The 27,802-nt window shown below is 38.7% G+C and overlaps 1 protein-coding gene across 1 annotated transcript in view; it reads right to left on the reverse strand.

The window, feature by feature from the left end:
- Nucleotides 1-21,285: 21,285 nt before the first annotated feature.
- The window catches only part of kiaa1549la (KIAA1549-like a), a 75,571-nt gene continuing 69,054 nt past the window's right edge, over nucleotides 21,286-27,802 (reverse strand). Inside the window, exons 18-24 of the mRNA XM_026311769.1 lie at nucleotides 26,882-27,123; nucleotides 26,484-26,649; nucleotides 25,412-25,509; nucleotides 23,264-23,409; nucleotides 23,024-23,178; nucleotides 22,842-22,914; nucleotides 21,286-22,078 (exon numbers count right to left, since the gene is read on the reverse strand). Coding sequence (XP_026167554.1) covers nucleotides 22,885-22,914; nucleotides 23,024-23,178; nucleotides 23,264-23,409; nucleotides 25,412-25,509; nucleotides 26,484-26,649; nucleotides 26,882-27,123 — 837 coding nt within the window. The 3' untranslated portion in view covers nucleotides 21,286-22,078; nucleotides 22,842-22,884. The remainder of the gene's footprint in view (nucleotides 22,079-22,841; nucleotides 22,915-23,023; nucleotides 23,179-23,263; nucleotides 23,410-25,411; nucleotides 25,510-26,483; nucleotides 26,650-26,881; nucleotides 27,124-27,802) is intronic.

Consider the following 27,802-nt stretch of genomic DNA (forward strand, 5'->3'; position numbering starts at 1 on the left):
ATAGGAAGCAACTATTCTTTTTTATTTAAAACAGTGTGGATGTTTTGATGTTTACTGCGCAATAATTGATTGTGTAAACAGATGACGCAAACCTTATGTGAGTATGATGTAGATCTATGTGTGTGTGTGTGCATAAGAGATTTGTCATCCTAATCTAATGTTGGGGAAGCCATTTCCACATTGAGGCCTGCACTGAAAAAAGAATGCTGTCACAAACAACTCCTCATAGAAAAACTAGTTTAGGTTTTCGAAAACAATGGTTCAACTATGGTTTGCTGCTGAAATATGTCCAAAGAGGAAAGAAACACAAGCAGTCAGACAATCTTGCAGGTTCTAAACCAGCCAAGAGCTTTGCCAGATTACCCAAACCACTGTATACAGAGGTAACACTGAACATTAAGGTATTATGCAATTATGTCTCATTGCTTAAGGACAATACAACAGGCCAAGGCTGAACCAGGACGTTAATCTTACAACTAGACAGGCGCATAAAATGAGAGGAGGCGTTTTAGACACCCCTGTTCCAAATCTTAAAATCCTGATCATTTTTCCTCAGACAGTGTCACATGACTCACAGCAATGATGAGCAAGGAACACTAAGTTTAGAGATGAACAACTTTGTAGCTGTTTGATAAGGAGGTGTAAAACATAAGGAGGATATTTAGCCACAACCTGAAGGTGCAACATCAAATCACAAGGCTTAAAATGTCAATAAGTCAAAAAATAAACTTCAGTATAGCCACCTTCACAGTTATTTTTGAATGAATTCAGCAACAATAGCTATGATTTATCTACACATATAACTCACACTTCTAACTTCTGTCTACAGCACCATCTCCTGGGGTATGCTACTAGTTATGGTCCATGCCAAAATGACGGAAAGAACAGAAACAAAGCTAAAGTAATTAAAATTGTCATCTTCAATTGTAAATAAAATAAATCGTTGCTCCTTTTATTCTAAATTGATAAACCATGAAAGTTTTGTTTGCAAAACTGTTATGGCTCAACGAGGCAGGGTGAGGCGGAAAAACACTAAGACGTCCAACGTGAGGAAATCAAACCAGAAAGTGAGAAAATAGCTGCCATTTTATAATCAAGAGGCCGATATCATCTGTCAAGAGTGGGCATTTGTTCCTTATTCAGATAGTGGAACAACAGAGAGAGAGAGAGTCACAAAATGAAGATTAGCTCTCAGTTTGAGATTCATGGGATTCAACCACTTGACTATGTCTGGACATGAAAGCACTTCAGTATTTAATCAGTATGCCAGCCCACTGCCTCATCAGCTTTGAATATCTCATCTTGGATCTTAATCTCATCTGTAATTGGGAGAGAAATTGTCTTTCTCTTGCAGCGAGGGCTGCCCTTTTTAAACTTTCGATCTGTAGTGATTCAGATAAAACCCGCTTGGTGGGAGACCGTTATCATCTGCTGACATATTGGCTGCTAGAAAAGACAGACCGATCAAACATGCTTTGAATCAGCATTGGAGGCTCGGAACAAACATTCTGATTAAAATCACATAGCCGTCAACACATGGAAGGGCACACATGCACAAGGGCCGATGTGTTCACTGTCAATGTTGTATGAATTCCAGCTTTTACACATTCTTCATTCTCACTGTACCATTGATCTAACCTTTAAAAGAAATGTGTGGACATTCAGTCTGATATTCTCAGCGTTTACTACCATGGGAAAATAAAGTCAGTTGCTCAGGCTGAGTCAGTCAGCCACGTTATCTGGTCCATATTCATGACTATTTGAAAAAAATATACAACTAACTTCCTTTTAGTCTATCTTAAGGTCATGTTAATAATGCTAAACCATCCAGTATGAAATGAATATCAGTGTCATGGTGAATCAAGCATGACTTCTAATTTGTCACACTTTTTATGTTCAAGGGATCAATATGGCAATCCTGCAGTCTAAAACAGTCCACCCCTTCAGCCCAGATAGAAGCATCTCAGCAATTTAAGTGCAATATTTTGTACAGGATTATACAGAAAGAAATCAGGATTATTTTTTATATTGATTCAATGACTTCTTTTCCTTTTTTTGTTAATAGGACTTATTACAATTTGTGTGTTATACGATTAGTTCCCAACAAATAATCCAGCTTGTTAATCAGAGACCTGCAGCTGCCTCTCCATACGTAGTGTTAATGCCATACAACTGATCAGCTGAGAACACAGATTTGATGATGAGTACAACACATTTTCCATACTGAGGTTACACACTCAGCAGTGAATAAACAACTTACATGATACTCAATTTTATTGTCGCACACTAAACGGGAAAGTATGCCACCACTTGCAAGGGGTTTCTCTCTTTAAAACATTTGTATGCAGAGAAAACAGCCTGTTTTGACTCTTACGTTGTTTAAACAATGTTACTTACTGTTGATAAAGCTTCAGCTGGGAGAATAGCTGGTAACTGGTTGCCACAATTCCAGAAATTGTCAGCGTTTTTTCCCCTGAATTTAGAAACGATTAGGAACACAATAGGAACAGTTCAGCGGAAATAATTCATAATACAGGGCAATACTTTATAATAACACACAGTATATAGCAATCATTTCTAAAAACATTTAACAGAAAGATTTTAACCAGTTTCATTCAACTGGCAAAATATAGAATAAATGTGCTGTTTTTCAGACAAAGAAATAACTATTTTAAATTCAATTCCCATTGACTATACCACTCTCCCTAACATTGCTAATTCGGTTCCTCCCACTTTCCAATGTACAAACTAAGTTTGCAACATTTTCCCCTCCCTTCAAGCATTTTCTTTCAATTGCCTCTAAAGAGGGAGACAGCAAATAGACTCCCAGTTCTGATGAAAAGCACGCAGCCACTGCACTTATCAGCACCCAGCAGAGAGGAGTTCTGCACTGACATGCTTGCACACATCTGCAACTCCAGGCATACCCATACATACCCGGACAAAATGTGACATCCAGAACATACCTAGATGGGCACACACAGCCATCTGATGAGCCATTACAGTGCAGTGGATTATTCACACTGTGAAACTTCTCTGGCTCTGTGCCTGTGTGACGCTTTGTAAAACTCCTACTAGTTGTTACCTGCTGGTGTTAAATAGTCTATTAACACAGGCTGTCACATTTCTTCTGAGCCGAAGGCACAAGTTAAAGTAATTAATCTAATGTTCATACACAGTAGTAAGTACATGGTTTGTATTTGACCAAAGGTATGGTGTTTATGTACACAAAAACATTCTAGAGTAGCATGAATATACCTGACTTGACTCCTTACCATAACCATCTGCTATACTTGCCTAACCAAGTTTGAAGTTTTACATAACCCTAACCAGTTTCATTGATTGGTTAACCTGCACTGAACTGCTAAGTAGCACATATCTACAGGTAGCACAAATAATCAGAACACCATATTCAGGTCAAATGAGTCTCAGCCACCCTCTATGTTTAATGACAGTCGATACTGAATCAGTTTTAACTAACAATACATTGTGTGACAACCCAATATCATACAGAGTGAAAATGGTCATTCCTGTTCCTCACCCTTTTCCTTCGTCATCATCCTGTAGTAAACCTTCAGGAGGTGGTACACCATGAGGTTTAACGCTGCACTCCGCAGGAGGAAAAAATAAAAAAATCTTATTTTTTAGAGTATCAACAGTCTATGTTAAGACTGACCACATAACAGGTTGGACATTTTTTTCTATCAAAAATATCAATTTACAAGAAAAAAGGGAAAATGTCCTCATGGTTCTTTCCAAGAAGGGGCCCAAATTTTTAAAAATACTGCATTAGTAAAGCTTCAAGTGAACCTCCATCAGCACTTATGCTTTGTTACCCAGTCATTATCTGGATGCAATGCAGCAGTCCTCACAACAAAAATCTCTTTCCCTCTCAAGAAAACATCTCTCTCTTGTTATTTTCAAATAGAAGCATCGCTCTCATCCACAGCCCAACCCAAAACTCTAAATGACATGACCAAATTAATTTGTATTGAACCAACCCTGTGGGCCATAAGGACTGGATAAAAGCTGCTTATTTCTCAGCCGATACAAAGGCCACACAGAAAAGAAATAGTCAAAAATCACACTGAGTTAAATGGGTAAACACATCAGCACCCATCCCTGGGGTCAGAAGACTCGTTGCTTCACTTTCTGCAAGTTTTCTCTTTAGCTTTTAAAGAAAACCTGGAATGGAAGATGCTTGTTCAGACTCACAGAAGGAAATGTTATCATAACCACACACCACAACTCATAGAGACACCTGATGGATAAATTGACCCCAGTCTTACTGCCAGGGCAGGACTCTGCTTGGAACTGAACTTGACTGTCAGCACTACGGTTTGTACGGATCAGAGAGTTGATATAAAGTAGACAGTGCAGTAATCACTGTTACACCTCTGGTGGCAAAAAGGAGAACTGCATGCTGTTTTTTTTGTTTTTTTTTCTTGCCTAGTGAAGGATTAATTAAAACCACTGCATTCCTGACACCACACCACAGCATCACAAACATACTGCGGTGAAAAAGTGTCATTTTTGGATTGGATCACCATCTGCATTATCTCAAAAGAGTTTGTGCAGAATGTGATTCATATATTTACAGTTTCAAGACAAAGGACAAGCTCGTAGCTTTTCAGTAATGATTTCTACTGGTACTGCTAAAAACGATAAAAACATCTCTGGTGGAGTTTACTGTTTGTTTCATTCAACACTTTGAAGTAGTTAGCTTGAATAAAAAAGTGCAGCCTTTATGGAAAGTAAGTTTAACACCCAGCAGTGCTATTAGCCAGTTCAATTTTCATTCACTTGTGATAGTCAAATGAGAGTGAGTTTTAAAATTACATGAAACATATACTAAAATTTTTATTTATCACATTATTCTCCATTAAGGATAATGTGCAATTTCATTAAATGTAATGTATTACTCTGGTGAATGAACTAGACCCAATACAAATTATTGCTTGTGTCCCAGCACTGAGTAATATCTGCCATCACCCACTCTGATAGGCACAATTATATCCTGTGCTACGCAGACTGCAGAAACATGACAGCAAGCCACTGATATAATTGCATCTTTACGCGGAGCCATGTCTCCTTTGTTCAAATGCTCTACATCCCCCCTATCCTCCACAATATTCCAAGTGCTATCTTATCTGCATGCAATAACAGCAAGATGAAAAGCAACATCTACAAAAGGAGATAACACATCACTTTTCTTTAGTTTTGACATTATTTTATTGTGTCAGGGCTGCAACATTTTACACACTGTTTACTGTCAATAAAATCAAACTATCAAAAGAAAACTGTGAAAAGTGTCATCTCACAAGGAAATTCACTTCAGAAACTTGTTGGCACATTTGTTTTCCTCAGTGCTTTGTTGGATTTAAAACTTACTAACTTCTTATATTCCAGAAAAATGGGACATACACATGGGACAAACAAATTTCATTTGCTGTGTGATTGTACAATAAATTCCCTTATTTTAATGCAAATATTGCAAATAACTAGCTACATTCCATAGTTCTGTTCAGAGTTGGGTGCTTTTTCATACAGATGTGGGAACTGACTTGACCATGAACACTGACATATGGATACAACCAAGGGTCTTGCTCAAACTACAACATGGTTTTGAGACTGCAGGACTGCTGGCAGAGAAATCGCCATTTCTCCTCCTCTGTGATTGATTTGTCCCTGGTGAGACTATAAACAAGCTGTAAGTCTTTGATTCTGACTCCAAAACCTGACATTTACATCAATGTTTCATGTTTTTCTTTGCCGGTAGCTGTTCAACGTGGGTTATAGTGGATTCTTCCTTAAAGTATTATCAACAACTGAGCAAGATGTCATATTTGAACACAGAAAATCCCCCGTATTTCATCTCTGGACATTAATAACTAATGGAATTGCAAGCTTCTTTTAACCAGTTTTAAAGGAATTCTGATCACACACACGCACACACGCACACACACACTCACTCACCTGGAAGCTGTCCAGTACAACCACAGTCTCATCTATGAGACTATACACAAACAGGTTTGTACAGCAATCTTTGTGAAGACACTTATTGACGTAATACATTCCCTATCCCAATACCTTAGTCTTAGCCAATATACCTACCTTAAACCTAATTCTAACCTGACACATTCAGACAGCCTTTTGAAGGTACCTCAGAAAGTGAGAACTGGCCAAAATGCCCTCACGGTGTATAGCTATCCAAGTATCCAAACACACACCCCAGAAAAAAAGGACCCAGGCAAAAAACAAAGCTATGCTTTGAGATTTATTCATTCAATAACCAGCACAATGCTCATTTTTCTGCATTTGGCTCCATTAGCCCTAAAAGAAAAAAAATGTTAAATTGCTAGTAAATAAGAAATGGTAAATGGAGAAAAAAGGAATACAGCTACATTTTTGACTCTGATGTTTTACCAGCTAATGACATAATTGCATGATGGTAAAAGCTGCAGATGAGAAAACAGACAGGCTAATGGAAATGAGGCAGGAGAAAGGTTTCGTGAAAACTTCTGAGTGAGATGCAGCTGCATTTGTCACCTCACTATATTCAGTTTCTCTCCTTTTATCTATTCTTACTCTTTCTTCACCTCATTTCTCTTACCTCCCCTACCTTTTATCCATCTTTCCCAACTTGATAACTCACATCAATTGCATGTGCTTGTGAAACACATAATTGTATGGGGTTTCTGGGTCTGAGGGGGGAGCAACTGAAACCAGACTTGTAATCCATCATTCAGAATCACTGATTAGGCACTGAAAGGTCTTTACTAAATTATTGTTCCTTTTAAGTGAGAAATAGCAGAGGTCACATTCAGTTGTTAAGAGGTGATAATGAAAATGACTGATTCTTAATGTTGTACAGCATTTCTGGGTTACTCTTTCTTTACTTGTAATGCCTGACTTGTTAAAAAGTAGAATTTGTGGCTTTTCATTATTGTGTGTAATTTCAGATGTATCATGAAAATGGTAGTAGCACTGTGCTCTGTTTTTTCTGGGTGTATTATTATATTAAGGCCCTATTATGCTGAACGTTTTGCACATGGTTTTAGAGACTGACAAGGGCATTGTGGGCCAAATTCAGAATTAACTGACTTTGTAGTAGCAGCAGAAAACATAGTAAACATAAAACTGATATATTATTATTTCGTATTAAATCTGTCTTAGTGACCTTGTTAGAAAATATTTTCCTACCCAGCAAAAGCAGCAACATTATGATTCATTCTCTGTCGTATTTTGTTCACCTGATTAAATCCAACACAGTATACTATATACTCTTCTTTTAGATCTTTTTTGGTCTCCCAAACATTCACCTGCTTCCTTACTTGCTGCATGCTTCTGTCTGTGGTTTTGTTCTGGGCAGGCAGGGTGTGTATGGTGTATTTATGGGAGTTCCCGATTATAGTTCCAGACTATAGAACCAAAACAAAGAGCTGAAAGGTGCTAAAATGCTCTGAAGTGTTGAGAAACTACAGAGTTGGATAACAGTTCTTGGTGGGTTTATCACAACCCATTTCACACATGGAAGGATTACACTTACACACTGATTTATTCATTCAACATTCCTCAAAACTTTGTTTGTTTTACTTTGCACTGTAAAAATATGAGTGAACAATATTTATTTTGCTACTGGGATCATTTATATTTTGAAAACCCAACTGCTCAGTTGCAGAAGGAGGGGGAAACTGACAGTCTAACCTAATGATATATCCCTCTGCGGCTGTTGTTCTCTTTCTTTTACAAATCATCACTGTATTGGAAATGAAGCCATAGTGGAAGTTAATTAGATGACTACATCCTTTCAGTTTTCTCTAGGTGTGTTATTATGTTAAGGCTCTATTATCCTGATAATATATATATATTATTTTTACTTTCTATAGAAATAACTGCCTACTCACAGCTATTAAATGCAGTCATCTTGTCACCTCATTTGTGCATGTTCCTCTGGCCTCCAGCCAACCTCCACCAGCGTCAAGGCTCCGTCATGGAAAAGTAAAGTGAGATTATCCACGCCAAACATGGTCTGCTCTAGTGTAAGCAGGTAGTCAGACAGGGAAAAGTTTCTGAACCATGCTCAAAAAATGTGCTGATCACAAATTTATTAGGCTACTGTAAATAAAGCAGATGTTAAGTGAGTGGACAGTGTTAGAGTCAAAGACAGTGGAAGAAAGTAAATGAAAAGTGAGGAAAATTACATTAAGTAGAGAAGGAAGTGAAGTGTGGAGTCAGTTTGTAAGAAAGTAAATAAATCAATAAGTGACTCAGTATGTGAGTAAATGTACACAGAAAATCAGTGATGGAAGGAAATAATTAGATTAGATGTTAGTGAAACAAAGAATAAGTAAAATTACATTACCGAAGATGTTAAGTACACAATTATATTACACTTAAGCACTTATTTCATACATGCATTATGTAAGTAATAAGAAATAAGTAAATATGCAATTAAGGTCTCAGTGTGGCTATTACGGCAAAACGTAACTTAGTCCTTAACTGATACGTTTGACCGAGCACTGTAACAATTTTCTAAACGTGACATATGACTGGCTTCATCAGAATATGACAGCATTGGCCATTTGTTGCACCTATGTTTACCATACAACCCCTCCTGACTAACAGGGCAACAAATACTCAGGGCCCCTTAGGTGAGCAGGATTGTATGTGGTCTTGACAGTGGTGGCTGAGTCACGGACAGAAACAGGATCATACGTGGTGGAACAGTATACTAGCAACAGGAGAGACGATTGGCAGCATCTTGCGACCCACTGGAGGAACCTGGAAATAAAGGAGTGCTATTGTTGGCGTTCACTGACCCACTGGAACAATCTGAAGCAGGTGGAGTGGTATCGGTGGCATCAGCTGACACACTAGAAAGACCAGGAAATGGGGTGGCATCAATAGCTATTGATACCAGATATTGATGGCTGGCGACCCCCCAACCAGGGTGGGAACTGGAAGTGCAGTGCTGTCCACGATGGTGGCCAACCCACTGGGGAAACCAGGAGTGAGAGCAGCGTCAACAGCTCTGGCCGACCCACTGATAGGAACAGGAACAGGAAGGGCAGGGGCATCAGCAGTGGTGGCTGACCCACTGGGTTAGGAGTTAGGGTGGCGTTGACAGCTCTGGCTGGCAACCCATCAGCTAGGACAGGGCCATGAAGTGCAGTGGTGTCTGCATTTCACTGGAACACAAGGAGTGGTGTTGGCGGCGTCAACTGACCCAACGGGAGGTCCAGCATCAGTGACCACTGACCCATTGAGGAGACCAGGACAAATTATGTTTACGTGTGTTTTTGTTTTTTAGCTCAACTTATTCACAGTAGTGTCACTGCTAGAATAATCCCTGTGCATCTCGAACATATTGTTGGCTGTCAAGCTGCATTATGGGTAATACAGACCAGGTTTTGAAAAGGAAGAATAATTTGTAGAATAAAAATAGAGATCTGGTTTCATCAATTCTGCCCATCATCTGACAAGCACCCCATGCTAAATCGGTGTAGTACAGCTTTAACTGATTAGTTCTGGTTTTAACCAGGATGACTTTAACCACACACTGTAGTCTGTGTACCTATAATCAACACAGACATGAAGGACATAAAGTTTGGAGGACAATCTATTTAGCATGACAGTGCTTCATTAAAACTTCTGATTGACAGCCGTGGGTGCCTTGTTTAGCATTTATGATGTTACTGTACATCATAAATCTGTTTCACTTTATTATAATTAGTGTTTTCCCTTGAAGCAATGCTTAGTTTTTTTCTTTGTTTACTGTATTACCAGCTCTAATTAACTATTGATATAGCAGCTCTCATTTTTTGCCTCCCTCTTTCTCTCTCTCTCTGTGTAATGCTGCTCCACATTCTTTTTCTACCATCTGAAACAGCCACAAACCAATGTGATAATGTCACTGATATTGATGTGCTCTCACCAGGAAAGCTGTGGAGATTAGATAGACAGAGAGGAAGGGACAGGGGCAGAGAAAGTGGTGCAGATGGAGCTAGAAAGTGAATTACCGGCAGCCACCCAGACTGAGAAGCAGGAGAGGCAGAGACAAGAGCAGAAACAGCAGAGGGGAAAGAGAGAGACACAGAGGGGACAGAGTTTGTGGGGTTCAAAGGCGAGCTGTGGTGCTCGAATGTAATTCACTTTATTCTCTCCAGAGGAATCCATTTACCCCCTTCCTGCAATTATGAGGCTGTGTTTCCTCTCTTAATCCAGCTAAATGTTTGTTTGTGTTTGTTGCTGGTGACTATTAGAGCATACACATGCACCACATTCTCCTCTGCAATAAATCCCTCATTGCTGGCAGCAGTTTTTCTTCTTTTTCCTTTCTGCTATGTTCTGGCAGTTGGAGCTGTGTTCACTTGCTCTGCATTATTAGCTTTGTGTTGTAGAAACACAATATGGAGCCCGTCCCACAAGACTAGAACACATGGAAGGAGACAGAAGGGAATTCAGAATATGATTAGGAATACAATGCAACTCTTCCTATCAGTAATAAGTCTGATGCAATAATCAAACAACTGCTACTTAGCTTATATGTTTTTAATGACATGCTGTGTCATGAGTGATTTTATTTTACAAAGCGAGGTCCTGGTGGGAATTTTAGGGACTTGCACAGATGGCAAATCCAGCATTAAATAGTATTCTAGCGAACTAGAACTGTAATTCATTAATTAACATAATGCTACTTCATAAAGAATGGCCTAAATTAAAGCAGCTGAGGCCAAGATATCCTCATTTTAGTCACTATTACAGATAAAGCACAAAACTTAGGTGATCCTACATTTTCCATAATGCAAAAAATAGCATGTTTTTCTTTAAATTTGAGCATAACATGAAACATGTGCATCATTTTACTTCAGTGTTGAATCTTGTAAAGTTCTGGTCATGAAAGTTCACTTCAACGTGCACAAACAGTGCATGCATGAGATGGTTCGCCAGTTTCCTCATGTGAAATCAGTTTATTGTCACGGTCAAAGCAGAGACAGAGCAACTGGTACCTTGTCACCGTGCGACATTCTGTGTGGTCAATAAAATCAATGTGACAAGATGGAATCATCAGATTACATGGTTGAATTATTTCTCTACATATTGACTCATGAGACTAGTTCTGAAGAGATGCTCTACTTCCCCTTTGAGTGACTATATAGAGCTGGTAATGCTTATCCATTTAAAACATATCCAGAATGATAAATGTCAGATTACCTCCTGGCTCTACTGCTGTTGATTTAATGGCAGCATACAAATATAAAGCCTATCATGAGGAAATAAGTTCTTTGCGTGTCGTCCAGCAGTGTGAAGTTGTTTTTGAGATCAAGGACAGCAAGGGACAGAACAGACTAGAGCAGGCTGACTGCTTTGAAGTCTGTAATAGAGCCAGTGAGTTCTGACACTAACATGTCTCCACCAGAGTCAGAAGTTTGATATTCTTTGATATACAGTAATCAGAAAATATAATGAAGAAATTATAATTACATACCAGATGAAAGTAAACATCCAAGCAAGAAGAATATTATTCAGTCACATGCTGGCCAGTCTGCTCTTGTTTTTGTCTGTGGGTACCAAGAATCTTGTCTGACACACTGCAGTATAATCTACAGCTGCTCCAATGATCAACAAGAGACTGCGTAAAATTACACTTTGTACAGAGTTAATGGGAATTATCACCATTACTGAAGTATTTGGCCTCATAGATTTCTTAGCTGACAGTATGACATAACCTAATACTGCGTTTCTCCCTCACTATACATCTGTGCTGATGGTACAGTTTGGTTCATGTTGACATACTTAGTCGATGACAAATCGGGACTGCTGCTATTATTAATGCTGTTATAGAAATGAAGTTTGTTGTAACACTTTGCTGTAGTTTGGTTTTCTGTATCTTAATTAAGTGCCATACTTAAGTACACAGGATTTTTGAGGTACTTGAGTATTTCCTCATGTCCCTTTATAACAAGAGTCCACTATTGAGAATACTGCACTTTGACTACACCTGGTACATACACATCACGTAAAAAAAGTATGTAGAACCAAAACTTTGAAAAGCATCAAAATTAAAATACTGCACACATGTTAAAGGAAACTTGTGAATATCAACCTAGGTCTATAACACTTTCACAGAGAAGGGAAAGGTGCCTGTGTTAACCACTTACTAACATTAATGTCACTGAGACAGCTGCATGGTTTCAGAGTCACACAGTAAAAACTGTAGTCACGCTACACCATGTGCATTATAAAGAACAACGGTCAAAGAGAGGAATACATTTCTGTTTTGGCATTTAGGTTCTTTAAATATATATCAGGCTTTGATTCAAAAATACAAGTTGTATATCACAGAAAACACTACAGATGAACAGATAGTTAAACAGCTACCTTGGTTACCCCACAAGTTGGAAGTAGATTCTATTGCAGTTAGCTATAATAGCTAATGTAGGTGACTAACCTGTGTATTTTACTTTAAAAAGGAGTTTAAATTTATGATTTAATCATATTTCAAATTAATAATAATTTCTTTCTTTATTTCAGGCATGACCAAAAAGAAAAATCAGATTGTAACTTAAAGCTAAAATAAAACATACTGATGTATCATGATTCCTTGGTTCGTGTGGATGTATGTTAGCTCTCTCTAACATCTCTTTGACACAGTGTCTCCTGGAATAAACTCCTTGACCCTGAAAATGATTCAGTGGTTAATGAAAACCAATGGTTGCTTTCAAGTGCTATTAAATGGGTTCATAATAATGCAGATTTTTTTTTTTAACACCAGATGTCATTCAGATGTTACTGCCATTTACCTACACTTAATACAGCCTTTTGACCAAACGAACATATTCTTTGTGAAGACAAGTCCAGGCAAGCAGGTGATGGAAAGTAATAGTCTGACACCAATTAACATGTTCACACTCCACCTTGTTGTCAAAGCACAAGACAGCCTCAAGCTGAGGACACATACAAAAATAGAGGGAGAAAATAAAGCGTTACTCTGATAGATAGACTGATAGTTTGAGAAAGGTGGAGGAATGAAAAATGAAAAAGATAGTTTGTGTGTGTGGGTCCTTGTATGTGTGTGCAGGCTTAGAGGAGAGAAGGAGTGAAGCAGATTCGAAAGAACCCTCAGGGAGATCATGGGAAAATATGGCTGGTTTATATGGTGCTGTCAGAGGAGTGGATAGATTGACTGGTACATGTTGTCAATCAGGGGGCAATAGTTGATGATGGTGAAGTAGAAGATGGATTTCCTTTACAATTTTCAAAATTAACATGTTCTAACAAGGTTGAAGCTGAGGATCGCCACTAATAAAGCGCAGTGTACTTAAAATCTTCACTATATGTCTTAGATTATATCCATGGAGAGATTCAGCTATTATCAGCGCTTCCTGTCTCCTTTGGGCTATTTTGGAGGTTGATGTACGTGATAGTTGTCAGGGTCTGGAGCCACTTGTCTGACTCAGAGGAATTTTACACCCACTCAGAATCACTGGATAATGACATGTGACTGCAATGTTTCTCATTTGCTTACCAAGAAATAAACTTGTAGCTGCATGTCACTGGTGTTTCATATCATGTGGTCCATAGATTCTTTTGTTATTTTATAACAGAAAATTCAAATTTAAAATTAATAATCTAATGTATTGTGAATGACGACATGCATTGTTTGGAGGATTTGGAGGGCTTCTGTGCATCACACAGTGCCATCTACTGGTCATCCCTTGCACCTGCGATTTCCCCACTGCTTCACCTATTCTTCTAAACACTAGACCAGCTAGTTAATTTAATGAAGCAGATGCCCTGAGGTACCTGAAAGCCACAGCCTGTATGCAGGTATAATTAAAATCAAAAATTAGCAATCAAAATGAAAAAGGGCCTAAGTGCCAGAATCAAACAGGGGAAGCTGTTCCACTAACATGGTCCCTGTTGTATTACCCAGAGCAGCATGTTTCATTATATCTATATTTAAAGAATAAAGTGTAGTCAATAAGTGCACATTGTGAATTAAACTGCTGAAGATCGCGTTGCCATACAAATATTATGTCATTTTGTGTACTTTTGTTAGTAGGTTGTTCTTTCATAGTTTGGCCAGTCTAGGCTCCATGGTTTTAATTAAGAAAAACTTTAAATGGGTATTGCAGGAATGCCACATTGTAAATCCAGAAAGCCTGGGGACTTGCAAGAACTGTCTCTGTCTCAGCAGAGACAGCAGAGGGATGCTGGGAGTCTCTGACCAGCGGTCTGTTGCCAAAGCAGCCTATACATCCTCCGAAGGAGGAGGAATGAAGCTGTACAGACCTGTACAGACGAGTTGGATTATTGGGTTCGCAGGAATCTGATTCAACAGCAATGGATAAGTGAGGCTTACATCTGGAGCTATTTCTAATGAAAAACCATATGTTTTTTGTGTGCTGTAACTTTCAACTGTGAATTCTTCTTTGACGGATATTAGTGCTTAATTTGCCTTCACTGTACTTCATACAGTATGGACTTTGTACAGATTAGGTTTTGATAGTTATACTTTGTTGGACTGTTAATAAATAAAAAACACAGGGAGAGACAGGGACATGATCCCAGGCTTGAACTGAGGACATCTAGTTTGATATGGTACAGTATAGAGCTGTACAATATATTGTTTTAGCATCATCACTGTAATGTGCAGCTGTATAAGTCACATCACAGAATTTGTGATGTCAGTATTATGGCCTGATAAATAGGCCATAATAAATGGGATAAAAGCTGGAGGTAGGAGGAAAAAGAACCTGGCTCTGTCCAAAGGTAATGACAAAAGCCTACCAGCACATCTAAAGCTCAGTGATTACAAAAACCAATTACTAACCATTTCAAAAATTAACATACCTCAACCTGCAAGTCTCTCACACAAAATGTACCTGGATATTAAGATTCCTTACCATGTAACCACACAACAGTCACAGCCATCACTTCTTTTTGCTACTTAATAAGTAAAAGGTGGAAAAAATAAAGGTCACACTTTTTCATTATAATTTCCCAGACAACAATGTGTCACTTGGTGCTGAGTATAATGAAAACAGTTGAGCAGCTGACATTAATACATCAGGATGTCACAACACCAGGGCATACAAAGCAACGTATATGTAGAGAATGCAGTTTTCAGTCATAACACCCAACCCATATAGCTAATACAGTGCAGTTTGAATGGTGTTACAATGCTATGATCAGGGCCTGGCTACTTTTACCTATGGCTGACAGTGTTTTTGTGAAAGAGCTTAGCTATGGATATTTAATTCTTTTAACCAAAATATTAACTACAAACGTAACAAAGGTGCCTCAGATTAGACTTTTCCTGCTGAAAATTGGGTATTGAACTGTACTCTGTGATTTTAAATTCCCCAAAACACACTTTAATTTCAAATATTGCATTTAAATGTTAAAACAAATAAATTGTAACATAAACACTATACACTATATATAGTTAATTAGGGCTGTAACAAACAACAGTTTTAATAATTGATTAATTGGTTGATTATATTTTGGATCAACTGATTAATCAGACTTTTACAAAAGAATATAGAGGACCTTTAGACTTTCACTCTCAGCGTCGTTGCATATGGAAAGGCATCCATATCAAAATTCACCACTTCCGCTGCTGCACTTTCGAGTTTGTTTTAGCATCACATGAGCTGACATCAATACTCACCCTGCCAACACTAAAATACTGCAGTCATATTGAAATGCATGCTGACATCAGTCGCAATTAGTATTTCATGCAATTTGGTGTGACATATAATGAACAACCAATGAAAAGGCATCCAGGACATGATAGACAATCTGGGGCTCTGGGGAACAGGTGGTCCACTAAACATGCTACATACACACCCAAACAAATCGTGTTTCAGGTAAAGGTTTATCCCATGATCAGCTAAATATTCCTCACATCACACTCTCTGTCCCTCCATGTTTGCTCACAGTAACTGCTTGTGTGTTTGTATGTTTGTGTAAAAACTAGGGAGATTTTGCTCCAACACATATCTGAAGAAGGGCCACCCAGCAGCAGGAAACAAAAACAGACTGTGTGAATGATACTTCCCTCCTATTTTTTTTATTTTCCTCTTACATCCTCATCACCTCTTCTTCTACACCTCTATATTCAACTGTAATTACAGTGGCTTCTTTTTCATATTAGTAGATAATACTTCTATAATGGTTCTCTAGAGGGTCTGTCCAAACTTAATTAGTGCTGGCTAAATAGTCCCCTCTCACTTTCTGTCTTTCTCTGTTTCCCTCTGTCTCTCTAACTGTCTTTCTCCACCTCACCTCCCTCCTGCTTGTTAGACGATAGCCTTCACAATGTACTAAATGAAATGCACTAAAAAGCCCCGCACAGGAAAATGAAAGCTGGACTAGACAGTAGCTCGTTTCATACAGCACCAGATAACAGTTTTAGGGATGTTATTGCTGTTGTTGCGTGTGCTAATTTACTCGAATATCCAATTCCTCTGAGCGGTGTAAGCTCTGAAATCATGCTCTGATCTTCAGCTGAGTAGCCAGCTCTTTGAATTCCCATTTGTTTGACTTAGAGAGATTAGCTACTAATTACTGGCTAGAGAAATTAAGCACACACAGATAGTGTGATGTAAAGGCATTAAATAGCGCTCATAACACGGGCCCTGCAGCACAGGCCAAAGCTACAGTATAGAAAGCTGAGGCAGCATTGTCTGAAAGGGACTCACACCCGCACATTGGTATGCAGACACACGCACCCAGCTGCTGAGGAAAGCGCTGGCCAAAAGATGCTGTTCTGGGCAGAATCCAATGGGTTTTTAGCTGAGTATAACATCAACCCTCAGCATGAGGGCGCAGGGGATTAGCGCTGGAGAGACGGGCTGACCATAGCCAAGACAGGATGAAGAATATCAGAAACACAAGGCACCTGAACAAGCACAAAGGAAGGCTGTTCAGCATCTGCACAGCGCCCATCAAAGCTTTCCAAAGCTCATTACACCACGTTGAGCTTCATTTCACACTGTCCCAACGAGCCCCCTGACCTGCACAGAAAACAATTCAGAGTGACTCTGAGACATCACCTTAAAGCTACTATAACTCATTTTTTGTAATAGATTCATCATTCAACTGAAATGGTAAATGGTCTTATACTTCTATAGTGCTTTTCTACACTCACTATGTGTACTTAAAGTGTACTCAAAGTACTTTTACACTATTTGTCCATTTACCCATTCACTCACATCCCCCTACACAGGTGGAACAGCCACCAAGGGGCAAAGACATTTTGACCTGTGAACTAGTGAAGCCAAGGATCAAACCACTTCTGGTTCATTGTCGACCCCCTCATCTACAGCCACCCTTCTATAGTTACCCTGAGCTCTACTACGTCTTTTAGTGTCTTTAAGCTTAGCTGTTTTGGTTTTTTGGCCCGCCCACAAATTCTCTTAAGTAATTTTCAGCTGCAACTGGCAGCCAAAAAGTGCTGATAAAAAATGTCACACATTGCCCATTACCAAATACAACAAACTAGCCAACACAGTTGGGACTTTAGCCACTACAGAGCCAGATATGAGTCTAAACCAGATGTAAAAGGTGAGTGAATACTTAACTGAAATAGGCAAACAGAAACAAAACATTTTTTGTGCATGACAAAACATGAGGGGTGGTTTTGTCAATTTTAGGGCGGGCTCATGGCTGGTTCTGTCATTAAATGCTATTGGTTGCTTTTGTGATTGACTCTACATTAAATGACTGACTGTGATTGAGTGACAACTTCTCCAAGATGGCAGATGAAGTCTGAAATGGCAAACAAGGAGGAACGTTGTTAAAACACATCATGCTGTAAATATCCCAGGGAAAGGGAAATTGCACAGTTGCAGGAATTAGGATTATTACAGATTAGTATAAGTATAGTAGAATTTGTAAAGAGTGGGAGAGGATAGAGTGTGTTGTCTATTATCTGAGGAGGACTGAGTATAAAATAGGGCATTAGTTGGCAATAATGCAACTTAAACACCAAAGAAGAAGTAGAAAAATAAAGAGGAAGCAAACAAGATATACATTATGGGGTAACATTACAGCTAACCAAAGCAAAGATGTGTCAAAGTCTGCTGCCCCATCAAGATGAATTTCCTTTTCTGGTTTAAGATCACACTTAACTGCTCAGTGTCTTTAAATTAATCACTAACCCCCAAACTGTCAAAACTAGCCCTCATGTTACATTGTGCACAAAAATGTTAATCAAACACAAGAGAGTGGCTGATATTATGATAAACATAGGCGCAGCTCTTTACTCTGTGCACCAGTTTTGACATTGATGTAACCCCATAGTTCTGCCCTAAAGTAGTTTAAAGCTGCAACAAGCAATATTTTCATATTGACAAAACAAACTTGCCACTTCTGTATCTACCATTCTGTATACTGAAGGTTAAATATGCAAGTGAAACAACGATAAACGAAACACAATTACCATACAACTATTTTTTTAAGTAAAACATTACATTTAACATTTTAACAATGAAGTCCAATGTATCAAGTTTGAAATCAGCACGTAACTACTAAAAATAAGGAACGAGCATTACACTAATTAGGAAGTGATGGATTTAAGAGTAACAAGGCAAAAACATGTAACAACTTGTATCTGCACAATTCACATATTACTCTTCCAGTTTACAATCAGGGGCATAGGCATAAGGGCACCCGTGCTGTGATTCGTAGTATTTAAAATTTAGAAAAAAAACAGTCATGAAATATTAACAGATAAGTACTTTTGATCACTTGCTATACAAATTTCCAGAAGGTGGAGAACATTGTCCAGCATTGTGGAGAGTGATGAGCTTGAGATGAGGCCTGTACTGCATGTGTCTGCCTCCCTCTAGTGGATATGTTTTGTACATGTGATACAGCAAGCAGTTAATTAGCCAATACATTGTGTGCGTTAGCAAAGATATAATGTGCAAATAAAACCAAAATATAAAAAACAAAGAATACAAGAGCCAAGAATTGTAATTTGTCTTTATTGGTTAAATTCACCAAAAGTTTTTCTGCATAACTACGTCCAACACCATTCATATTTCTAGTCACTGTAACCTCATCGATAACCAAGTGATGATAGTGTGACATCCTCAGTGATGCCATGACGTTGCAGCATCATGACAGTCATCAGTCCATCCCAGAGTCCACTTTCAATAAAAGCATCTCGCCACTACCCGTGTAAAGCACAAACATTGCACATAAACTTACAGCAGAGCATCAAGTCTCCGTTTTGTATTTACCGCCAAGAAACCGAAAGCCACCCACTCACCCTTTTTGTAACATGGAGAATAAAAACGATAAACATGACTGCTTCTCTATTCAGCCACACATGAGTTTATACAGAGTGTGATCTAAAAATATGATGACTGTTACACGTTCCAATAATGATCATGGTGAACACCAGCAGCACCGTGTGCGCTCATACTGCTCCAGTACTGTGATCTCACACCTTCGCTTTCTATCTCCTAAATATTCACATCTAATATTTATCATACACATGCTTAGATTTAGGAAGGGGAGGAATCTTAAAACAACATGTGTGCTACTTTGTTGACATTGGCTTCATTTGACAGATCGTGTGTAATTTGTGTGTTATTATGATTCCTCCTCAGGTCATTAAACCCCCCAAATTCTCAAATACTGTGCACATGCCCTTGGTGTCCTAAACCGTATCTATATCTTGGGGTGTAATAAAGATGCATCATCAATTTTCTGAAAAGGGATATATTCAAAAACTCTGATTATGCATTTAGTTTCTAAAATGTTTTGTACAGTTACAGAATCTGAATATCTTACATTATGCAACTGTAAATTTTGCATTGATTCTGCTCTTTTCTGCTATAGTTTGGGCTCTTTGTAAAAGTGCTCATTTTATGTTAAACTACTTTATACTTACTACAGTTCTATATATACTATCTCTATCACCTGCCTCACCATTTCCTACCTAATATACTTTCATTTGGTGTTGTTTGCAATTTTTGACATAACACTGATTCTTAGCTGTTTTATGTCCACTTGGTGAAATTAATATATGGCTATATTCTCCTTTAGTATTATCTGAATATGGTAAGTATTCAGGGTAAATATAAGTTTGACTGTGACATTCGTTGTATTTAAAAATTGCATTATTTTGACTATTATGGCTATATTTGTTTAAACATAAAGAAAGCTGTAAATGTAGGATTGGATGTACTGAATTACCTTCTCGCTGCATGCCACTCTGATCTCACCATCAGTTTTTTTTTTCTGACATCTGTAATATTTTATGTTCTCTTTGAGGAACATTATAAAACAAGACGGTCTAGATACTGAAAATGGGCGCATCCTTCAGAAAATCAAGCAGTTTCAAAAACAGTCCATCATAAATGCAGTGAAACTAAAAGGAAGGAAATGGCATCAGAACACTGTCAAGTTGAGTCCCCCTCCAACACTACTTGCATAAATCTCTTCATTAAATTATCTGCTATATACAGTAATACATTTAATCATTACAAATGCAGCTCATCCAAGCCTGCAATCTCTTGAACAGTACTACACCATAGTCCAATGACCAAGTATTCATTCCTCTTTATCAAGACCAAAATAACCTAAAGTCAAAGTTCCTTATACAGTAGAATACAGTAGACACATTTCAAGTAAATGAACTGTTTTTCTAAGAATACTGGTGTGCTCACATAATATAACAGACCTGAGTCAAACCAGGATTGAAATTTCTTCTAACTCAACTCATTGCAGTATAAATGTTTTCCTTCTGCCTTTTCTGAAGGGTTGAACACTTTCTGCAGTGACTGCAAAGCTACAAATCACAGAACTGCATGTGAGCATAGTTTGAGTATTTGACCCAGGTCTGTTTAATTGTTAGCAGACAAAAACTTCATAATCAGATGACTGACAAAACATGGTGACTAATTCTTGTTTTCATTGCTGATGAAGGAAAAAGGTAAACGAAGTAATTCTTTTTAAAAGTACAGAAATGCCATCATAACCACAGACAACAAAGCCGCCATTTTCTCTGCTTTAAAGAATGTAATAATTTTTTTTTTTGCCTTGAAATAAGGTGAGTGAAAGAGAAAACACTCACTACATCTTTTTTGTACAGTATTCCATTGATAATAATCAATGCACAAAAGTAAAAGACAAAAGCACACAAATATCCAAAAACTGAAATTGAGACGGCTCGAGACGAGACTTTTTTTTTTTAGTCTTTTTTCCTAATTTTTTTCTTCACTTAAGTTTAAAATACACATATTAACCAGCTGTAGAAGGTTTACATAGGAATTTGGATTAATCAAAAAAAAAAACAAAAAAGCACAGTTTTAAGTCAGTCCAGCTTTCCTGGCTTTTTGGTGGACCTTGAGGACAAATCCAGGCTGTTCCAGTCCATTCCAGCTCAGAGGAGAAGGAGACCACTGGCCATGGCTGGGGCACTAATGTACTGATAACACAGCGCTGTGTGCCATCTTGTGCTGGGCGGATGGCAGTTACTGTACCATGAATGCTGGGGCAGAGAACTCATCTCACTGCATGTCACTGAACTGTACTCACCCTGTTCATCCACATTGCACAAGTGTTGTCAGGCAGGGATGCACAGTAGAGCTTCACACTTCGGCTCAGCTCAGCTCAGCTCAGCTCAGCTTATTTCAGTTCAGCAGTGTGAGGGCCCTCTGGATGTACAGTGGTTATCACCACAGAAGAGGCAGTCTACATAGTGAAAGTGAATAGGTGCCCGGAGGGACCAGTAAAGGCCGGTGAGGCCGGGGGCTCAGGGAGCAGAATACAGAGAGGGAGAATTATGGCTGAGCATTTGCTTTGGTGAGAAGACTGAAAAGGAGCTTTGACCAGGTGAAGGGGCTTATGGGGCAGAGGAGTTCTGCATGATGAGGACAGATGAAGTGGTATGAGGGAGTATAGACAGAGGCCAGGACTGTGAAAAGAGGCAACTGCAGATAATGTGGGGAATGAATCAGACAGGAGGACGGCTGGGCCAGAGTGAACGAGGAATGAAAAAATTCCAGAGTTTTAAGTGAAAAGCAGGCCTTCTGTCCATCCAAAGACACACCTGCAGGGAAACAGTAAGCACATACACTAACAGATTATTACTTTCCTCCGCTTTCAGAGTAAAAACAGTTCCACAACAGAGCAACGGTTTGAAGAGAGGCTTTAGAAAGTAGAGCTGAGCAGATACATTCATTCATTCATTTATTATCTATACCTACTTATTCATGGGGACCTGCTGGAGCCTATCCCAGCTCTCTTTGGGTGAAAGACAGGGGTACACCCTGGACAGGTCACCAGTCCATCACAGTGCAGCAAATACATATTTTACACAAAGTGGATAAACTTACCATCCCCATAATGACTGATAAGACTGCTAAACCTTAGCAGGTTGGTTAGCTTGGAGAGCTTTTATCCTCAGTACATTTTTATTGAATGAAATATTACATAACAGTGAAACAATGCCAGGGAGAGTAAACAGAAGAGCTGAGAGAAAATAGAAAGTTCAGGATTGTGACTGACTGGCCCTTGCCCAGCCTCTCTCTCTCACCAACAGCCTCCCACAGCAATTTTTCATGAAAAGGACAGACATTGTTATTCAGTGAATCCAGAACCTGGTTTAGTTTATTCCTCCGTGCTGCACACTTCTATTTTTTGCCCCTAAAATATTAAAAACACACCAATGAGCCACCACATAGCAGCACTGGGAGATAACCTTGCTATTTTCTTTGAGGAATAAAGATTTGAAACATAACCAATTTGGTGAAGCGTTGTCACTAAACAAGAATAGCATAGTATAATGGCTGTGCTGAAATGAGCTGACCAACCAATCAATCTGCAGTTTCCACTCAGTGCCAGAGGCAGATGACTTCAGCAGATGGTTTCAAGGTGACGTGAGTTCTGCAGGGGAAGAGAAGAACTTCCTTACACACTAGAAAACACTCTAACATAATGTGTTCACAGCTCGGGGCATTAACGTATAAAGCAGCTCAGTATGTATGTGTCTCACCGGTGTGTCATTCCATTGCCTCGGCAGGTCTTCTGGCTCAGGTGGGTAGGACATCCAGGACGGGCTACGGTATGAGGACGGCGGTGACATGACAAAGTAGTCCGAGTATCCCGGGCGGTTAGCTGATATAGCATAGACTGCTGTTATTGGGTTTCCTATGAGATGTAAAGATTGATTTATGCATTGCAATGAGCCTGTATCATAACTGAGTCTCCATTTCAGTCTAACATTCTACCTTACCTGAGTAGGTGGTGATGGACTGATCGACAGTGACGGCAGGGAAGGGGGTCCTGGACAGTGGCAGGTAGGGGGCGCCATTGTGCTGCTGGGCTTGCAGGTCTGAAGACTCTGACACACGAGGTTTCAGACTGACATCGGGCGTGGAACTATTAATGCAGAGGAGGGACAGAGATTAACCTGATACAGTATATTATCATTATCATTATCATTATCATTATCATGATCATCATCACTACCATCATCATCATCTTTAGAAAACTACTCAACAATTTAAAAGAAAAAAGAGATGTCAGCTTGGAGAGGACAAATCTCAGTTAAATTTTTTTTTTTAATTTTTTCATGGAGGAAAGCTTTGCTTAATCCTAATGCCCCTCTGCCATTGAAAGATGAATATGTCAATCATAAATATGTTTAAAAATTATCAATAGTTTATGAAACGTTGAATGGAGTTGCAGAAACACGAAGAGAATGTATGTATGTATATATATAGATATATAAAACCTATTTTATCCATACATACATGCTATACATGAAATGATTATTATATATTACATTATAATAGACAAAGCAAGAGACAAAACTGTAAATTAGATTCAGTTTTTACTGTAAAAATTAAACGAAGTAATTAAGTGAAGTTTCATGTGGCTTTGTGAAATATCTTTCTAAACCATATAATCAAATGCAGCAAAACACACAATATGTAGTAAAATTCCTGAATTTCCCCTCAGAGATTAATAAAGCTTATCTTATCTCATCTCATCTTGTCTTGTCTCTTGTCTTATCTTATATGCTGAGCTCAACCCATCATATTTTCTGTGCAAAAAAGTACTGAAGAGATAATTAGTACTAGTCCATTTCTTATTGCTTGAGCTTACATTCTAGGCTTATTACAGTACATGAATCGCTTTCAGACCAACAAAAATAAAAGGATTCCATTTGTCCCCTGAGAGTTGTACTCTTGATAGGACAGGGAAGGCCTCCAAACAGTGTTTAGGCACAGTATTTATCTATTCCAGATCCTTGTTATTGCTCTCTATGGATACCACATTTTTCCATTTTCAGTGTGACATACGTTAATTATGTGTTCCTACGTTCTGTAATACAGTATCCTCCTCTGCACTTAAAAAGCCCTGGCTACTGTCCATGTTACACTACAGTAAAGGACCGGACAGATTATGTGCTTACCTGAGCTCAGGACCAGGATGTACTGTGCACACTAATGCTGCACAGTTCATGCTAAAGAGGAATCAACATGCTACACTGTTCTTCCCTGAGGGTACAGAGATGCTGATCTAGGACAAGCTGAGTGATTAAGTACTAACACATTTCTGTTTCTGGTTTCTAAAGTAAGAATAATGGTCACACCCATAGCTCTGATTGAATGGTAACCAGAGAGTTATAATGGTGGTGTCTCTTATACATTTAAAATCCTGTAATTCATTTGATATCCTAAATTTTACAACAGAGCTCTGAGTTTGTTTCTGTGAGTCTGCAGCACATCACAGCTGGAACAGGATAACGTTGAGTGTTGTTTTCTTATTTTATCCACTAGATGGCGAACATGTCTCTCCTCACAGTACAAAACATCTCAAGAGTCAATCACTCTCTGCAGTGCTAAAGTGCCCAGTAACAGGGTGCACACAGCAACAGCATTTAAATGACGACACTGTTTGGTTCAAATGATGCAGCCTAACATATGGGTGTGAGAGAGAGAAGTGAGAGGCACAGAGAGAGTGGATGTGGAAGGCACTGAGTTCAAATGATGCTGATTAATATTCTGAAGTGTTTTTTCAGTGGTGAATCTTTCTGTGTACTCTCCACTAATAATTGTATATTCTTTTAATACAGTGATTTGATACAGTCACTGCACTACTTTTTTAATTGGCTGAGGAGTCAGAAATTCTTTAAAAGGCATATGTAAATATCTCCTTCAATATTTTGATCAAATTTAAACTAATTCTGGGCTACATGCTCATGCAGATGATGTTTTGGTACGGGAGACAGAACATCCTCTTTTGTCAATGTCTATAACAGAAATTAGACAGTGTGTCTTGGTTAAAATTGTTTTCTGAGTTAAGATATTTTAATATGTTCTTTTGCTATTCCAGTACATTTATGTGTCTGTATGTTCATTAGTGTAGGTGTTACCATCGCAGCGAGGTTCCAGGTGGTGGTCCTGGTCTTGAGGGGATGAGTGGTGGGGGAGAGCCGATGCCCATATCGGGAAGCTGGGTAAACCGGAAACCCTGCACAAATAACAGCATTATTTATACATCAATTTGACATCTGGACTACATAGTATGAGTACAAAATACCAATATACAAAGCAACCTTTCTTAAGATGAAGGAACATTAAACCAATCCCAGGAAAGAGCTAGAGAATCAGATGGAGGATCTAATGCTCCTGCAAATTAAAGCTGCACGAAGCAACTTCATTTGTTGGTGGGTGTTCAGACTTCAGCCTCTTTAATCTCTGTAAAGCCTCTCCCTTGCTGATCAGCTGTTGGCAGTAAACATGGTGACAGCAGTAATGGCAGCTTTTCTGAATGTTTAAACTCTCTGCACAAGTCTTTGTGTGCAAACATTGTAATGACCTTTGAGAGCACAGTCAAATCTTTGCATTGTTTCAGTGAGATGCAAGGAGCACCAACATGTCTAACCGTGTCTATTCAACGTGTGAAAAAATCTATAGAAAATCTAAATTTCCATGACCGACTGAAAGAAGTTCCACTATTAAGCATCCTTTTAATTTTCTGCATGGTTTTTACCAGCATAATAAAATCTTTTGACAAACAACTGAAGCAACACTGCAGGTTTTTAGAGATATAACACTGAGTAGGCCCCACGTTAAGCACTAAACTTACTGTAAGCTAATTTACTACTCCACTCTAATTAAATTAAGTTCTTTCAAAAAAGAATTGTAGTTTTTTAATTCACACAATTTTATCAAACCCACAGATCACAGACAGTAGCACTTCATTCTACTGAAGAAACAGTACCTATTAAAACAGCTTATCAACAGCAAAGTGTATTATATTTTGTTCCAAAGACAAAATGTTTCAAAACTACTGACCTCCATTGTGTTAGTGGGGATGTAGATATTTAGAGATAGATATCACACAACCTGGAAAAATAAAACTAAAACTATCTGCGCACTCACTACATGCATGTTTCTTTTAATTTGGGCGAACAGAGCCTTTAATCTCTGCTTTGTGCTTACTGGTTTGGGCAGACTACACTGGTGCATGTCCTCGTAGCCTGTGCTCCTCTGCCTGCCCCCACAAGGATGGTTCATGGTCCCTGGAGCACTGGTCACTCCATCACTGTAGTGGCTGGTGTGAGAGGGGTTGTAAGCACTGTGGGCATGGTGGTGGCGATGGCGGTGGCTGCTGATAAGAGACCGGAAAGTTAACAAAAAAGAAGCAAAAATGTTCAGATAACTTAAAATATATCTTGGTTTGTGAAAAACAGCTTGGGTGTGGGATGCTGCACTTTTGCTGAGTTTGACTGAGTTCAAATTGTGTGTCAAGGCGCCTCTCTCTTTTCTTTCCTACACAATACTGTAAATCATGCAGATGTGCTGGAAAATACATCATCTGTGGAAAAATATGAATTTACTTGGTTGGAGGAGAAGGCGGGTCATGGTCCGGAGGTGCCAGGCTGAAGGCGTTGCCTAGCAACATATGCATCTGTGTGCGGACCTCATCAATGGATGGCTGAGAGCTAAGTGTGGAGGAGTCGGAGCCGCGGTGAGCTTTCACCCCTAAGCTGCCGTTTCCAGTGCCAGTAGATCCACCTCCATAACCCAGAGAGCTCATCAGACGGTCCACATTGGTCTCTTCAAAGGGTTCTGGTTCTCCCTGTGGAGGAAGCACACACACTTGTCAGCTTGTCTGTTAAATGATGAGAATATGGACACGAAAAACAAGTTGCTGATAATTCAAGCAACATGTTTTCCTAAAAAACACATATCCTCAGGAATATACAGAGGATTTTGGTGTCAGGCAGTGGAGCTTCACACCTCTACAAATTTATATTTTCTTTCAAAACACAAATATGTAAATAAATCTCTTTTTACTGAATCACAAATTCCATTTTCCCCACATCCTCCTGGTATGTAACTGCAGACCTATAAGTACAGCACTTGAGTTTTAGGGAATGAGCCATAAAACACATGTAAGATGTTATACACACTAATCTCGTGGCTGGGTACTGTAATATTGCTGAAATTATTATCACTCAATTAATCAGAATATTTCCCAACATTTATAGGTGTTACTTTCTATTAGAGATGTATACCACATAATACACAATGTCAGTGCAATTAATATTCATTTGACTTCATCAGATTTCAATAATTTTTCAGTTTTTAATTACAATTTGTTTGGAATAAAGGATTTGGACAACAGAACAGTCTAAAGCCATAACAAAATCAGATCATATCATCACAACAGGATTCCAGTAAATAATATTAAATTATTATCCAACCATAACACATTGCATATCCACACATATACTATCCATAAACATACAAATATG

This window comes from Mastacembelus armatus, chromosome 6 (genome assembly GCF_900324485.2).
Source record: "Mastacembelus armatus chromosome 6, fMasArm1.2, whole genome shotgun sequence".
Classification (NCBI taxonomy): domain Eukaryota; kingdom Metazoa; phylum Chordata; class Actinopteri; order Synbranchiformes; family Mastacembelidae; genus Mastacembelus; species Mastacembelus armatus.